General features: G+C 40.9%; 2 protein-coding genes across 3 annotated transcripts in view; one reads left to right on the top strand and one right to left on the bottom strand.

Annotated features, from left to right (window-relative positions):
• Positions 1-2,379: 2,379 nt before the first annotated feature.
• On the top strand, positions 2,380-9,373 carry LOC110504092 (heat shock protein beta-6). The gene is made up of 4 exons (XM_021582917.3): positions 2,380-2,518; positions 2,606-2,867; positions 7,658-7,815; positions 9,002-9,373. The coding sequence occupies exons 2-4, from the start codon at positions 2,621-2,623 to the stop codon at positions 9,191-9,193; spliced, it is 597 nt and encodes a 198-aa protein (XP_021438592.1). The 5' UTR covers positions 2,380-2,518; positions 2,606-2,620; the 3' UTR covers positions 9,194-9,373.
• A 4,579-nt stretch (positions 9,374-13,952) lies between these two features.
• LOC110504090 (chloride channel protein 2) overlaps positions 13,953-17,433 on the bottom strand; it is a 195,518-nt gene continuing 192,037 nt past the window's right edge. For both annotated transcript variants that reach the window (XM_090218806.1, XM_036961147.2), the window contains one exon: positions 13,953-14,799. In XM_090218806.1, the coding sequence (XP_090074932.1) occupies positions 14,590-14,799 (210 nt within the window). In that variant the 3' untranslated portion in view covers positions 13,953-14,589. The remainder of the gene's footprint in view (positions 14,800-17,433) is intronic.

Here is a 17,433-nt window from a genome sequence, read left to right as displayed (position 1 = left end):
CAACAGCTTAATACTGGCATAACGTGCTGGCATAAAATAATTAAATAAAGTACTGGCATAAAGTACTGGCATAACATGCTGGCATAAAATATTGTCATAATATGCTGGCATAAAGTACTGGCATAACGTGCTGGCATAAAATACTTAAATAAAGTACTGGCATAAAGTACTGGCATAACATGCTGGCATAAAATATTGTCATAATATGCTGGCATAAAGTACTGGCATAACATGCTGGCATAAAATACTGTCATAACATGCTGGCATAAAGTACTGGCATAACATGCTGGCATAAAATACTGTCATAACATGCTGGCATAAAGTACTGGCATAACATGCTGGCATAAAGTACTGGCATAACATGCTGGCATAAAGTACTGGCATAACATACTGGCATTAAGTACTGTCATAGCATGCTGGCCTAAAATACTTAAATAAAGTACTGGCATTAAGTACTGGCATAACGTGCTGGCATAAAATACTTAAATAAAGTACTGGCATTAAGTACTGTCATAACATGCTGGCATAAAATACTTCAATAAAGTACTGGCATTAAGTACTGTCATAACATGCTGGCATAAAATACTTAAATGAAGTACTGGCATTAAGTACTGTCATAACATGCTGGCATAAAATACTTAAATAAAGTACTGGCATTAAGTACTGGCATAACGTGCTGGCATAAAATACTTAAATAAAGTACTGGCATAACATACTGGCATTAAGTAATGGCATAACATGCTGGCATGAAGTACTGTCATAACATGCTGGCATAAAGTACTGTCATAACATGCTGGCATAAAGTACTGGCATAACATGCTGGCATAAAGTACTGGCATAACATGCTGACATTAAGTACTGTCATAACATGCTGACATTAAGTACTGTCATAACATGCTGACATTAAGTACTGTCATAACATGCTGGCATTAAGTACTGTCATTACATGCTGACATTAAGTACTGTCATAACATGCTGGCATTAAGTACTGTCATAACATGCTGACATTAAGTACTGTCATAACATGCTGACATTAAGTACTGTCATAACATGCTGGCATTAAGTACTGTCATAACATGCTGACATTAAGTACTGTCATAACATGTTGACATTAAGTACTGTCATAACATGCTGGCATTAAGTACTGGCGTAACATGCTGACATTAAGTACTGTCATAACATGCTGACATTAAGTACTGTCATAACATGCTGACATTAAGTACTGTCATAACATGCTGACATTAAGTACTGTCATAACATGCTGACATTAAGTACTGTCATAACATGCTGACATTAAGTACTGTCATAACATGCTGACATTAAGTACTGTCATAACATACTGACATTAAGTACTGTCATAACATGCTGGCATAAAGTACTGTCATAACATGCTGGCATGAAGTACTGGCATAACGTACTTGCATAATGTACTGGCATAACGTACTGGCATTAAGTACAATCATAACTTGCTGACATAAAGTACTGGCATAACGTACTGGCATTAAGTACTGTCATAACATGCTGGCATAAAGTACTGGCATAACATGCTGGCATAATGTACTGGCATAACGTACTGGCATGCCGTACTGGCGTAAAGTGCTGGCATAACATACTTGCATAAAGTACTGGCATAACATACTTGCATAAAGTACTGGCGTAAAGTCCTGGCATAACATACTGGCATAACATGCTGGCATAAAGTACTGGCATAACGTACTGGCATAAAGTACTTGCGTAATGTGCTGGCATGAAGTACAAACATAAAGTACTGGCATAACATGCTTGCATAAAGTACTGGCTTAAACTTCTGGCATAAAGTACTGGCATAACATGCTGGTGTAAAGTACTGGCATAAAGTGCTGGCTTAAAGTACGTGTATGAAGTAACGTGCCTCCATAAAGTACAGACATAATGTTCTGTCATAAAATGCATACAAAAATCCTAAAGGAATCCTGCAGCAGGACGTACAGAGTGACAGTCAAATGATGGTTTAAAAAGCAACGTTAGCACAACGTTCCCACAACCTTCTCAACCTGTTGTTCTCATTCTGTTATCTCTGACCACATACCTAAAACATCTCTGAGTGCACCCCTTGGCTCAGTAATCTCTATGTTACTTTAGAGTTTGTTTGTGTGTGTGTGTGTGTGTGTGTGTGTGTGTGTGTGTGTGTGTGTGTGTGTGTGTGTGTGTGTGTGTGTGTGTGTGTGTGTGTGTGTGTGTGTGTGTGTGTGTGTGTGTGTGTGTGTGTGTAAACTTGCATGCGTGAGGAACACACATCTTATCTCTTTTACCGTTATTCCTGGCTACCATCGCTGGACACACCACCTTGTAAGGAGAAAAGAGGACTACACCATAGCATGCCACTTTCCCAGAATGCTTTGGGACTTTGTTAAATTACACCCAGAGAGACAGCAGAGAGCTCAGTGTCAGTGTGTGTGCAGTGGAAAAAGGGGTTACTGACTTCTGAAGAGTATCTGGGCTGATTCTAAAGAACAACAGAGCCACCAGCTTTGTCTTGGTGTGTTGACAACAATTTAGTAGTAAAATAATCTCACTGAGTTAGTTGTAGTTTCAGTGTGTGTGTGTGTGTGTGTGTGTGTTTTAGACACCAATTCTCACCATGGCTCTGACCAGCTCTTCATCCAGCCGTTCCTCCTCTTCCTCGTTCCGCTCGTCAGCCTGCTACAGCAGTTCCAGCACCTACCGGTCAGAGGAGTCTGGCGGTGGGGCGGGGGACCCCCTGTTTGAGCCTTTCCTGGAGGCAGCAGGGGTGGGACCCCAAAGCCTGTTTGGAGAGGAGGGGGATGTGGCCCCCTTGTGTCTGGCCCCCTTCAGCCGACACTGCAAAGACTCTTACGGGCACCCAGGTGAGTGGGGGGTTGTTGGGGTGAGGGGGAGTTGGGGGTTTGGGTGAATAACATCAATGGTAGGTAGGGGGCGGCAGGTAGGCTAGTGGTTAGAGTGTTGGGCCAGTAACCAAAAGGTTGTTAGATTGAATCCCCGAGCTGACAAGGTAAAAATCTGTTATTCTGCCCCTGAACAAGGCAGTTAACCCCTTGTTCCTAGGCCATCATTGTAAATAAGAATTTGTTCTTAACTGACTTGCCTAGTTAAATAAAGGCAAAATTAAAAAAAGTAAACAGCAGTTAAATTGAGCAGAAGCTATCCAGGGCCAGGCTCCTGCACCTTGGATGAAAGGTAGCCTAGTGGTTATGAGCAGATAAGAGCGCTGGGCCAATAACCAATAGGTTGCTGGTTCAAATCTCCAAGCTGACGAGGTAAAAAAATCTGTTGATGTGCCCTTGAGGGACAACAGGGAGGAGTAATTGAATAGTTTAACAAAATGTTTTAACTTGTTAAATCATTTTTAGCCCATCCAAATATGGGTTGACTAGTTATTTTGAACATGCTCAGTTTTCTACCACAAAATGACGAAAGAGAGTTGACTCTTACATGTCCAATATTTCTTAAAAATATATTTTTAACATATTAAAACAAAAGTTCAGTTCAAGTAACAGGGTTCGCCGTTAAAAGGTCAAGACCACTTTTTGTTTTGTTTTACCAATTCTCAATTTCCGATGTAAATGGCATGTTATAGGAGTGTCTAGACACTTGTCATGCCATTTCACTTGCTTTTAAGAAACAACAGGCTTGTTCTGCAGTATGGGGGCCAAGGATAAAACATAGACAAAGGCTCCAAAAACACTTACATGTGCCTTTTAGGAATGGCAGAGCTCTCATTATGGTGATGAACAGTTGAAGTCTGAAGTTTACATACACCTTAGCCAAATGCATTTAAACTCAGTTTTCAAAAACTCCTGACATTTAATCCTTGTAAAATTGGCTGTCATAGGTCAGTTAAGATCGAACTCCACTTTATTTTAAGAATGTGAAATATCAGAATAATAGTAGAGAGAATGATTTATTTCAGCTTTTATTTCTTTCATCACATTCCCAGTGGGTCAGAAGTTTACATACACTCAATTAGTATTTGGTAGCATTGCCTTGAATGTTTTAACTTGGGTCAAACGTTTCGGGTAGCCTTCCACAAGCTTCCCACAATAAATTGGGTGAATTTTGGCCTATTTCTCCTGACAGAGCTGGTGCAACTGAGTCAGGTTTGTTGGCCTCCTTGCTCACACACGCTTTTTCAGTTCCGCCCATAACTTTTCTATGGGATTGAGGTCAGGGCTTTGTGATGGCCACTCCAATACCTTGACTTTGTTGTCCTTAAGCCATTTTGCCACAACTTTGGAAGTATGCTTGGGGTCATTGTCCATTTGGAAGACCCATTTGTGACCAAGCTTTAACTGATGTCTTGAGATGTTGCTTCAATATATCCACATGTCCTACCTCATGATGTCATCTATTTTGTGAAGTGCACCAGTCCCTCCTGCAGCAAAGCACCCCCACAACATGATGCTGCCACCCCCATGCTTTACGGTTAGGATGGTGTTCTTTGGCTTGCAAGCCTCCCCCTTTTCCTCCAAACATAACGATGGTCATTATGGCCAAACAGTTCTATTTTTGTTTCATCAGACCAGAGGACATTTCTCCATGTGTAGTTGCAAACCGTAGTCTGGCTTTTTTATGGCAGTTTTGGAGCAGTGGCTTCTTCCAACTGAGCAGCCTTTCAGGTCATGTTGATATAGGACTCGTTTTACTGTGGATGTAGATACTTTTGTACCGGTTTCCTCCAGCATCTTCACAAGGTCCTTTGCTGTTGTTCTGGGATTGATTTGCACTTTTCGCACCAAAGTACGATCATCTCTAGGAGACAGAACGCGTCTCCTTCCTGAGCGGTATGACGGCTGTGTGGTCCCATGGTGTTTATACTTGCGTACTATTGTTTGTACAGATGAACGTGGCACCTTCAGGCGTTTGGAAATTGCTCCCAAGGATGAACCAGACTTGTGGTCGTCTACATTTTTTTTCTGAGGTCTTGGCTGATTTCTTTTGATATCCCCATGATGTCAAGCAAAGAGGAACTGAGTTTGAAGGTAGGCCTTGAAAGACATCCACAGGTAGACCACCAATTGACTCAAATGATGTCTAAAGCCATGACATAATTTTCTGGAATTGTGAATTATAAGTGAAGTAATCTGTCTGTAAACAATTGTTGGAAAATTTACTTGTGCCATGCACAAAGTAGATGTCCTAACCGACTTGCCAAAAGTATAGTTTGTTGACAAGAACTTTGTGTAGTGTTGAAAAATGAGTGTTCATGACTTCAACATAAGTGTATGTAAACTTCTGACTTCAACATGGGCATGCTCACACACAGGCCCCCTATTGCAGAACGAGTCTGAGGAAGTCTATTGTTTGCGGGGTAAGTTTCTAAAAACCAAGTGACATCTCAAAACAAGGTGTTTCTATAACATGTCATTACGTAAAAATGACGTGGGAGATGTCAAAATGCAGATTTTTGGCACTTTAGCAAATATTTGTTAATATAAAATATCTGATTTATAAAATGTTCCATTTGGTTTATATTACAGGGCATTTAATTTAATATAACATACTTTTAAAACACGGTATTGGTGCACAATTTGTACTTGAAATATCAAAAGGCACTGTATTTGTGGAATGACCAAGAAGCTTGACTGTGGAAGTTACATGTATTCTGGTAGAAAAGCAGCATCTCAAAGAAGATAATGAATCAGAACAGTGGGAGATGTCTGCCATTGGGCTCCAACCAGTCTCCAGTGTCTTAGCTAAAATGCTTTAATAGGCTATAAGAGGCCTGCCTGAGTGTTGGACAGTGTCGAGGCAGTGAAACTCTATTAGGTGCTAAAATGCCAAAGAGGGAAATTAAAACTAAGGAGCTTCCTCAGAGCCAAACACATACAAAATTATAACGATGGCTTTAAAGACTGTTTATGGACTGTGTGTAGCTACTGGATGTCTAATAACCCAAATCAATATGATTATTACAAATGATATTGTGAAATATATCAAACTTTGACATTTTTCTCTGTATTACATTGAACATATGTTGTAAATAATAAAGTGAATATGTAAAAAGTAAAACGGTTAAAGAAAAAAACAAGTTGGCGGCATTTAAGAGTAAGTCTTTGGTTCCTCTCTGAATGATAACTATTTGACAGATATTCTTTCAAATTAATATTTTATTTATTTTAATACATGTTGGCGTCATAGATTAATGGTGCCACCTGTCAATGATTTTAGTCGGAATAATTAGGATTTAAATGGTTTCATTGTCCAGATCCGTTTACACTTGTGAGATATCCAGACACAATGCGTGCCTGACTACCTCCGCAGTTGGGCAGTAAGATCAGATCATAATGTGCCTTTTGATCATCTACACCTGTCTGAAAATATGGGCACAATCAGCATGTTCGCACCACCGGTACAAAGGACGCAGGTTAGCACCGGGGATAAACGGGGCTTGAGTTTGACTCTATTTTGTGCTGAGGGGTATACTACATACCAGGTCTCAGCGAGGCAACTTTAGTCAACTCTGAGTTAACCCAGTCATATGAAGGTGGCTCACCTTATGTTCAGGTACATTTCTATGGCAATGAATCCTTCAGAACTAACCTGCTCCAGGGCGGAGCTCTAGAAAGATGCCAGAGTTTCTGACTTGGAATTCCGAGTTGGCTGAGACAGTTAAAAATATTTTTTTCCCCAGTAGGAGTTCTCAGTTGTCTTGACCGCACTGAAGTCAGAGATTTCCAAGTTCCCAGTTGTTTTGAACGCAGCATAACTCAGGGCTAACTCCATTTATCCTGAATGAAGTGTCTGTGTCTTCATTTGAGGAAGAGGACTGATTACATATTTTGTAGTTGTTTTTTGTGTGTTTTAAACAAGTTTTCTGTAGTTCTACACATTTTTCCGAGGGGTAGAGAGAACATTTTTGCAGTTTAAAGCTAATTTCCTGCAATTCTACCCATTTTGCCATGATTTATGCCACGTTAATAATATCTGAGTGAGGGTGATCATCAAAATCAATCGGGGCCCACTGGAGGCCAGGCCCCTGGCTACATGTCCCGAGTGCCCGGTCGGTATTCGGCCATGATTATTACAAGTTTAGATAACTGGCTAGACTAATTTACCAATCGAAAAATTGTTACCTGACATGGTTAATTGAGTGACTGTCAGTGTCTGACTAAACAAGAGAAAAACTGCTGATGCACAACCAAATGTTTAACTTACAGCTTGCATATTCTACTATAAACTACAGTAAATTGAGACCCCAATTTATTTATTTTTTTATTCGGGGCCCCCTAGTGGCTGGGGGCCCTAAGCGACCGCTTCTGTCCCTTATGACTGGAGCCGGTCCCTCTGACCTAGAATGTGAAGCTAACTGAAGCTGGCTAGCTTTATAAAAGCCTGATTAGATCTAGCTTGCTTCGTAGTATACCACTCAGGTTCTTTCTGGGAATTAAATGAGCTTTATGTTCCAAACAGAATCATTGCTCACTCATGAGCTCAAATGGCATGTATTCTCCAGTTGTCTCCACATAAAACTGAAATATATCCTTATATCCTTCCCTTAATTCCTTTCTATATTTTCTCTTGCTATGTTTATTCTTCACCAAGTTGGTGATGGTAATGAGAACAAGAAAATAAGAATTGAATAAATCAACATATTCAAGTCTCCTCCACTAACTGTTTTGTCTGCACTTCCCTCCAGGCCCAACAAGTGGCACTGTGACAGGTCGTCCTGCCAGTATGGGCATGGTCAGATCGTTGGGGGAAAGTTACTACATGTCAGCTGACGTCAGTCAGTTTGAACCTCATGACATAGTGTTGATGGCCTACAACCACAACATAGTCATCCACGCTGAAAAGGTGAGTGTCTGAAGGTTATAGTGTGTACGTGTGGGTACCCATTGGTGAAAGAGGATGTGTCTGTGTGCACACTGTAGGTACAAATTATAAGTGCAATGATGTGTGTGTGTGCATTGTGTGTCCTGTTTAATGATGTGCTTGGTTATTGTGTACTGGGGGATGATGAGGGAGAAGTGTGAAGGGTGAGGCTATTGGAGAGCTATATACAGATGCCATACCTTAATTTGAGCCAGTTTGCTACAGCAGAAAAATAATCCGGCAGGAAATGTGATTTGTTTTGAATATTATAATTAATTTACATTATTTGTAAGGGTTGACACATTTTTGTTAGGGCAAATCAAGGCTGACATTTTAAAGATGAAATAGCAAACTTTAGAAGCCTTCTTAAACCTTGAATGGACTACGAGTTTGTGTTACATGATGTCCAGGAACATTCCTGCAACCATTAATTGTTCTGTATAATCTCACTAGGCCTCCTGCTCTCCCAGCCTCAGCCATGTGTAAGAAGTTTGTAATCAGTAGTAAATGGCAAAGTGGAGAGAGAGGAAACTGCTGCTGATTCTGTAAGGCAACCATGTCACAGCTCCTCTTTAACAGGCCAGAGAACCACTTAATAAAGCCAACATCCAGTCCTCTCATCCATTCACCATGCAGCCCCAAGGCCCTGCTTAGACAAATACTGCTCTTTGTCAACCGTTTGTTGTGATTCTCTGCCTGATCTCAGCTCCCCACCATCTTAATATGACCCTGATTCTCACATCAGGAAAAAAAGACTTCAGCAACAGGACTTTTAAATTATGTGGATTATAATTAATGGACATTTTCCTAGGGGTTGATACATTTTTTTGTTAGAGCAAATCAAGTCTGACATTTTTAAGTGGAAGTTACACACTTTAGAAGCCTTTTTAAACCTTGAATACACTACAATTTGCATTTCCTGGTACGACAACAGTGATCAAAAGATAGAGCTGTATGTACTGACCTCACTGTTTCTCACCTTCATCTCACCACCCCTTCTTCCCTTGATTTATCCTCGATTCCACCTCTTCTCACCTTCCCCCCTTCCTTGACCTTCCCTCATTATATTACCTCTCTTCTCCATCTCTCCTTTACTCCTCTGCTGGCCCTCTTCTATTTCTCTTCCTTCTTCCTCCCTCATTCTCTCACCATACCTTCTCTCCCTCAGGTGTTGGAGGATGGGAGTGTCAGTGATACTTTTACCCATAAGACCCTGCTACCGGAGGACATGGACCCCCTGTCGGTCAGTGGCACACTGACCCCTGAGGGCATGCTGGTGGTCAGTGTCATGAGGATCCCCACTATGAGGGTTATGGATCCTCCTACACCCCCTGCATATCGCTCTGAGGCCCACCTCTGACTTCAGATCGGTTTCTATTTTCACCCTCCAGTTTTATACATAGAAGAGATGTGATGTAGTCAAACGCTATCGTTAAAAAAATGATTTGATTTCAGTTGATTTTTTATTTTTGTTTATGGGTTAATGTTGATTGTTGATTTAATAAATGAATCAAAGAAAATGCATAAAAAAAAAACAAAAGGTATCTTTAACATTGCACCATATTAAAGTAAGTAACATGGGGTTTGGTTTATAACATACACACACATCCTGGTCAAAGAAACGTTCAGGCCAGGTTACAGATAGACCACCCCCCCCATACTGAACACACTGGGTAGACCTGAGATAGAGCTCTGTTCATGAATAAGTGACTAGCTATTTCTTGCATATTTCCTGACAATGAATACTTGTTCAGAACCATAGAGCCAGTAGTATCTTGGATGATAATTGGTCTGACAAGTTTTAAGAGAAGCAAAAAGAAATGTCATGCTTGTCATCTCCTCTCACCATTCTCCTAGCCTCTCGCTCACACAGTATCAGTCGTAAGTCAGACAGAGTTTAGTTTGCTCAGGGAAACTTTCTTCATAGAGCCCTCTGCACTTTTTTTTTGCAGCAATTACATCAATCTGCCTGTCTGACTATGAGTCACAGTTAAAATAGTCCCCCCTTGTATCCTCCTCACTCTCTGCCAATCTGGGGAGACAGACTTTTACTGTGACACCTTCATTTATTATTCATCAATATGAAGTCCACATCGCCTGGGACAGGAGATGAAACTGAAAGTGGTTGTGTTGAGCATGTGTAAAACTGTTCCAAGGACTAGCACCACCACCGTCAAGAACTAGCACCAGCACCACCACAATACAAATGGCTTGTAGTATGCCAATAAACTACAGAAGATAGGTTAAAAAAAAAACGTTTTGTTTTGTACCATTTTCTCTCCCTCATACACATACTCTGTTTCTCTCACACACAGACAGACAGACATGAATAATTGAAATCTCTAACAGGATTGGGCAGTGTTAGGTCTCATCTCAGATTGCAGTGTTGAGTGTTGGTCAGATTACAGGGATTACAGATTACACAGTGACATAATCCAGAACAAAAGGCGTCAGAGACGGGACTGTTATCTCATCTGGAACAGCAGGGACGGGGCAGTTTAAAACACACCCTACTCTACAGCACAGCTGTCTGGAACAAAGACGCTAGGCTCCACAGGGAGAGAGGTATACTTTTCACACCTTAACAAATTAACCCATTTAGCTATAATTAAGCATTTATCTGCCCATTTCAGTACAGATGGCATTTCACTCAGAAAAACAGATTTTTTTTAAACAACAAACACACTCCAGAGGGAAAGAATGAGAGAGTGATAAAAAAACAGAAAGATAAAAAAAACAGTTGCTGTTCTACAGCTTCTGGGAGGAGAGGGGGATGAGAGAAAAAGAGGAGGGGTGAGGTAAAAGAAGATTCCAGACTCCCATTTGTTAAAAATGTCTTTATTCATCCCTGATATAAAAACAAATTGTGAAAAATAGCACTGGACTTGTTAAACTCTGGCTGGTTTGACCCCAGTGAGTTTCCATAGTGGGCCTATAACACATCATACAGTCCAGAGTCAGACAGAGACAGTACAAGCAGCAGAATCCAGAAATGGCCTGGGACCAAACAGACAGTGTGTGTCATAACGTACATATTGTTTAACATTTTTCAATTTCTTTACAAAAATAAGGTTCTTGCATTCATGTCAAGTCATATATTAAAATCTGGTTAGAAAGTGAGATGAACAATCATTATTGTACAAGTTGATTACCTAATCATTCAAATCAAAATAATAAAAAAACGAACAAATCAGATTCTTCTATTTTGATTAATACCTATTAATAAATATGTGCCTGCCCTAAAATATCTATCTTGTAGTAAATGATGCCATAGAGAACAGAAAAGGAAATAAGGATAGAATGACTTCAGAGAAACGAAAAATAATGAAAAACCCATCTGAAAAATACAAAACCCAAAGCAAATCAAACGTGCATTTTGGCTGGTCCCTTTGGGGACTTGGGGACTGACAACGGAGAGTTGTCATGGCTGCACACTGTACTGACACATCGTGTGTGTGTGTGTATATATACATATCAAATGCAGAGACATGGGTAGTCATTTCTATCCCTTAAAAACGTTTCACATTCATTTGCAGAGAAAACCTATCCTACCCCTGTTACCATGCAGGGGCCAGGATGATGTAGGCACTTGTGAAATGACGATGTCATACAGACCACCGAGAACACCCATGGGTCCTTTAAACATTCTATAAACGTTGGTTAAATGTTCCTGTTACTTCAGGTAGTGGGTCTCATTCTGCTAGCGTTATAGTGTTACTTGCATTATACAAATGACATACATAAACATTGTAGAAATGTTGGGTACATGCTGCAAGGCTGGAAAAACATTGAACATTGGACCTTTTTATAACAATCAGACAGGAAAGAGCAATACGCAACAAAAACTAAAAAGGAGTTGCAGGAAGAGCAACTCCATAGATAGAAATGTAGATCAGTTAGATTTTAAATTAACAATCATGTATTACAGCAATGATGTTAACTATGTTAAATCTGTAAACGTATAGCAAAGTCTTAAATCCACACATTCCCCAAAAAGCCCATCTCCTTTTCCAAAATAAGCCATGATTAAAGCTCGTTGTATGAATGAATGCCAATCAAACCTAGATCAAAACTAATGCAATGAGAAAAGATGCAAAATAAGTGAGAATAAAAACATTCAACAAAATAGCCATCAGCATATTGACATTGTCCATTAAAATGATATACACCCAGGGTTACACTTAGAAAGTAACCTATCCAACCCTGTATACACAACAGTATATTTCTCATATATTCCGTTGGTCATAGTTCTAACAATATGAAAACACAGCCTTCAAAGTCACATGCACTCTTTCATGCAAAGCCATGCTGTCACTCAAGGTGTGTGAGTGTGTCTCTCTGCATGTGAGGATGGGCATGTCAGTCTGCGAAGATGTTAGTGTGTGTGTGTGTCCTTTATTCAATGTGGCAATGAGTAAGGAGTCTGAATGTGTATAAGCACAGTTAGATACTCTGAGCTTGCGTATGTGAGCAGAAATTATGATATTGCTGGGTGAAAACAGTAAATCCAAATAACAACAATTGCAGGTGGAAAGAGTGTTTGACACAGGAAGTGACCCTGCTCAGTCCTTTTCAGAGGCATCAGGCCTTTCAGTGCAAACATTACAAAGGAGGGAGGAAGAAAGAAGTCTCAAAATGACCCCTGCCTGTTAATCAATCAGTGAGAGAGAGAGCGAATGAGAGACTGAAAGAAAACGAGTAGTGGCCATACTTACTTTTTTTTTTTTTTTGCCGACAATTCAATAAGGGAGTGTATGTGATCTGATTGGAAGCTGCACACTGGGCTTGTCCAGTTTGGGGCTTATATCACCAAGCAAAACATACTTAATAGTTAAATACATTCAAATGACTAAGGAAACCATGCAGCACATTAAGCCAATGACTGTTGTGAGGAAAATACATGAATAAGTCAAAAATCACTGAGGTCAGACTCTTAACCATATAACCAGACGTCCTCTAGGCAGCTCTATACATCAGTAGGACTATTGATAAATCATACTGTAGTAGCAATGGAGTGCTTTATCATTAGCCATGTATAGATCACCGATCGGTAATGCTGACGGCTTCTAATTGGTCAGTATGGATGTTTGATCTTTGGTCAGTTAGTTCAGATATCTAGTTTCAGTCAGTTGGCTACTGGTCAGCATTATTTAAACTGGTTCTATGTGGTCTGGGTCTGACCTTACTCTGATCACCGTAGTGTTTACTGGACAGTTGGGATGTGAAGTTGGCCAACCAGAAAGCTACCCTGGGTTCTATTGAAGAAAACTCCCTAACACAGCAGATTAGATAACAGAAAATGCTTTCATTCTTCCATTCACTCTCCATCTTTTCCCTCTCCTTCTTCCTCTCCTCCTCTCTCCCTAGCCCAACATACTCAGTCAGGCTTATTAAGAGCCACATCTAGAGAAAGCCCTCTTCTCTTGGACTGGCTCTTATTAAAACCTGTGTGTGTGTGTGTTTGAGGCCGTGTTTTCTTAAAGGAGTGCACAGCATGTGTGTTGAAGCATGCTGAGAGGTAAATGTTAACACATGATTTCACCATTCTACAGAATACCTACATACATACTGTACATCTGTTTGCATAGAGTAGACTATTCTCTCACCCAGACTCAAGCACTAATGTAACACAGAAAATAATAGGGGTAGAGGGAGAGGACTGAAAGAAAGAGTGGTGAAGACATCTCCCAATGTGAGACCAGAACAGTATGTGGTTCTCTCGACAGAGGCAAGGTGAACCACATACTGTTCTGGTCTCACATTGTTATTGTCACATACACATACACATACATACACATACACACACACCAGATAGTTGCAGGGAAATGTGTTGTTTTACCGGGTTAGCCATAGTAGTACGGCACGCCTGGAGCAAATTAGGTTTAAGTGTTGCTCAAAGATATAGACTTTTCATCTTGTTGCCTCAGGTATTTGAACCAGCGACCTTTCGGTTACTGGCCCATAGCTCTAACCACTAGGCTACTTATTTCCAGTTCCAGGTCACTAAAACAGATGGGAACAAACTAGAACACTGCTGAAATGATAAGACTGAAATGTGTCTGATAAGATAAGAAGATTCAAATCACAAAGGAATTAAAGCAGGTGGTTGGTTTCGCTACTTTCGTCGTGTAAATACATACCAACCAATGCGTCCATGCACTCAATACATACACTCACATCCATACCGGTACACAAGCCTATCTTCTTGTCACTGTTGAACCGTCTGCATATGGAAGACTGGTCAGAAAGAAACGTTTACAGGTCCACAAAATGCAAACAAACTGAACATTTCCTCACCAATTCCAAAGTTGGCAAAAAAGAAAATGCAATCCCTTTTACAGTCAAAACATTCTATACATTTTGTTCTGACAAACTTTGTTAAGCAGTGACACCTTAACTCCTCTCCCCTCCCTAACACACAGATCTATTCTGTTGTGGGCCCCCCCAAGCCTAGTGGAGAGCAGGGTCCAGTCTGTGGTGAGTCAATCCCTCCTCCATAAGAGCTGAGTAAGTGTAGGGCCCAAAGGCCAACCAGGAGGAGGGGTAAAGGAGAGAGGGATGGAGAGGAACTCTATATTCCAGAATTAAATATTGATCCAAGCTATGAGGTTGCAGCATCAGTAGTGGTTTTTAAGTGGGGGGGGTCAACGCTCATCCCACTCCTCGGTAATATACCTGTCTACATTAACCTGTCCCAATCCCCATCCAATATACCTCTCCCAAAAATCTGTCCCCATCTCCCTGTCCCCATCCCCCTCACTGGGACTTCTCGTCAGAGTCGGAGGCCAGGTGCTCCCGGGGGAGGGACATGGATTTGTGACGGTCCCACAGCTTGTGGAGCTCTGTGGCTTCGTTCTCGCTATTGCTGCTGCTGCTGCCGCTGGTGCCACTGTCCCGGAAACTGGACAGAGGGGGGCGCACTTTCACCCCCTTCACTGCCACAGAACCCTCGATGGCCTTCCGCAGCTACAGAGATAATACAGGAAGAATCAGTCAACAAAGGCCAAGAGACTTTCCCAATCCAAAACAGACCACTAGCCTGAAGACTTTGACACTTAGGGACTACAGATCACAGTTCTGGAGTACCAGTCAATTTGGGATTGAAAATAATTAAGGCTTTGTATAAGAGAGGACAGTTGGGTTAAATGCGGAAGACACATTTCAGTTGAAGGCATTCAGTTGAACAACTGACTAGGTTTCCCCCTTTTGTGTAGACCAAAGCAGAATGGTGAGGTTTAACCATGGCAATATTACAGGTGATAATATAGGGCGTGTGGCTCCGCTACCATGGTAATAAAGTAGTATTGGGCCATATATCGGGGTATTTGGAAATGGTTACGGGATGTTTTTTCTATACAGTCAATACCGTTGAAGCTATTTCTTTGAAAGTAATACATTTTTTTTGCATATTTCTAGTTACTTGTTAAGCAAATACCTGCAGTCAACTTATGCAATATGTTAAGAGATAAAGATTGCGTGTTTCATTTCACCTGTCACAGTTTTTCATTATGAAGCTTACCGGTTGTTCCGTCATGTGGTGTTTGTTTACTTTACGAGTACACAACAACAAGAGTCACTCTCTGCTGTGCAACATGCACCAGATGATCTAGTTACAGTAGGGAATTCACAACTAAATGTTTGCCAGCTAGATATCTTATAAATATGAAGTGTCTAAAATGTGCTAAATGCTCTGCAGTTGTGCACTTGGTTTGCTAATTTAGTAGCTAGTTAGCTTTCTAGCTAAGTGGTTAGCTTCTTCCAAAATCAAGCTTCCCAAATCAAATTGTATTTGTCACATGCGCCGAATACAACAGGTGTAGAACTTACTGTGAAATGCTTACTTACAAACCCTTAACCAACAAATCAGTTAAGAAAATATAGTTAAGAAAATATAAAAGTAACACAATAGAATAATAATAATAATAATAATAATGAGACTATATACAGGGGGTACCGGTACCGAGTCAATGTGCGGGGATACAGGTTAGTTAAAGTAATTTGTACATGAGGGCAGGGGTAAAGAGACCATGCATATATAATAAACAGCGAGTAGCAGCAGTGTAAAAACAAAGAAGGGGGGGTGTCAATGGAAATAGTCTGGTTGGCCATTTGATTAATTGTTCAGCAGTCTTGCCCTGCAGAAGCAGAGAGAACAGTCTATGACTTGGGTGACCAGAGTCTTTGACAATTTTTTGGGCCTTCCTCTGACACAGCCTAGTATATATACAGTACCAGTCAAACGTTTGGACACAACTACTCATTCTAAGGTTTTTCTTAATTTGGACTATTTTCTAGATTGTAGAATAATAGTGAAGACATCAAAACAATGAAATAACACATATGGAATCATGTAGTAACCAAAAAAGTGTTAAACAAATCAAAATATATTTTATATTTGAGTTTCAATAAAAGTAGCCACCCTTTGCCTTGATGACAGCTTTGCACACTTTTGGCATTCTCTCAACCAGCTTCATGAGGTAGTCACCTGGAACACATTTAAATTAACAGGTGTGCCTTGTTAAAAGTTAATTTGTGGAATTTCTTTCCTCAATGCGTTCAGCCTGGTACGGCAATTGCTCGGCCTCTGACCGCAAGGCACTACAAAGGGTAGTCCGTACGGCCCAGTACATCACTGGGGCTAAGCTGCCTGCCATCCAGGACCTCTACACCAGGCAGTGTCAGAGGAAGGCCCTAAAAATTGTCAGACCCCAGCCATAGACTGTTCTCTTTACTACAGCATGGCAAGCGGTACCGGAGTGCCAAGTCTAGGACAAAAGGCTTCTCAACAGTTTTTACCCCCAACTCCTGAACAGGTAATCAAATGGCTACCCAGATTATTTGCATTGTGTGCCTCCCCCAACCCCTCTTTTACACTGCTGCTACTCTCTGTTTATCATATATGCATAGTCACTTTAACTATACATTCATGTACATACTACCTCAATTGCCCGACCAACGAGTGCTCCTGCACATTGGCTAACCGGTCTATCTGCATTGTGTCCCGCCACCCACCACCCGCCAACTTCTCTTTTACGCTACTGCTACTCTCTGTATCAGCCTGACTAACCGGTGTCTGTATGTAGCCTTGCTACTTTTATAGCCTTGCTACTGTATATAGCCTGTCTTTTTACTGTTGTATTTACTTCTTTACTTACCCATTGTTCACCTAATACCTTTTTTGCACTATTGGTTAGAACATTTCACTGTAAGGTCTACTCATGTTGTATTCAGTGCACGTGACAAATAAACTTGGATTTGATTTGTGTGGTTCCCACCGTGAAGCATGGAGGAGGTGGTGTGATGGTGATTTGCTGGTGACACTGTTAGTGATTTATTTAGAATTCAAGGCACACTTAACCAGCATGGCTACCACAGCATTCTGCAGCGATACGCCATCCCATCTGGTTTGTGCTTAGTGGGACTATCATTTGTTTTACAACAGGACAGCCCTGTGTAAGGGCTATTTGACTAAGAAGGAGTAGGTGTGTCCAACATTTTGACTGGTACTGTAGGTCCTACATGGCAGGAAGCTTGGTCCCAGTGATGTACACACTACACTCTGTAGCACCTTACGGTCAGATGCCGAGCAGTTGCCATACC

Source organism: Oncorhynchus mykiss, chromosome 24 (genome assembly GCF_057628025.1).
Source record: "Oncorhynchus mykiss isolate SJ-2025 chromosome 24, ASM5762802v1, whole genome shotgun sequence".
Classification (NCBI taxonomy): Eukaryota; Metazoa; Chordata; class Actinopteri; order Salmoniformes; family Salmonidae; genus Oncorhynchus; species Oncorhynchus mykiss.
This window is presented reverse-complemented; position numbering and strand designations above follow the sequence as displayed.

Bases quoted from the DNA above. Each gene is read 5' to 3' on its own strand.
- LOC110504092 (XM_021582917.3), top strand. From the start codon at position 2,621: ATGGCTCTGACCAGCTCTTCATCCAGCCGTTCCTCCTCTTCCTCGTTC. The intron at 2,868-7,657 runs GTGAGTGGGGGG...ACTTCCCTCCAG, and splicing joins AGACTCTTACGGGCACCCAG to GCCCAACAAGTGGCACTGTG. The intron at 7,816-9,001 runs GTGAGTGTCTGA...TCTCTCCCTCAG, and splicing joins TAGTCATCCACGCTGAAAAG to GTGTTGGAGGATGGGAGTGT.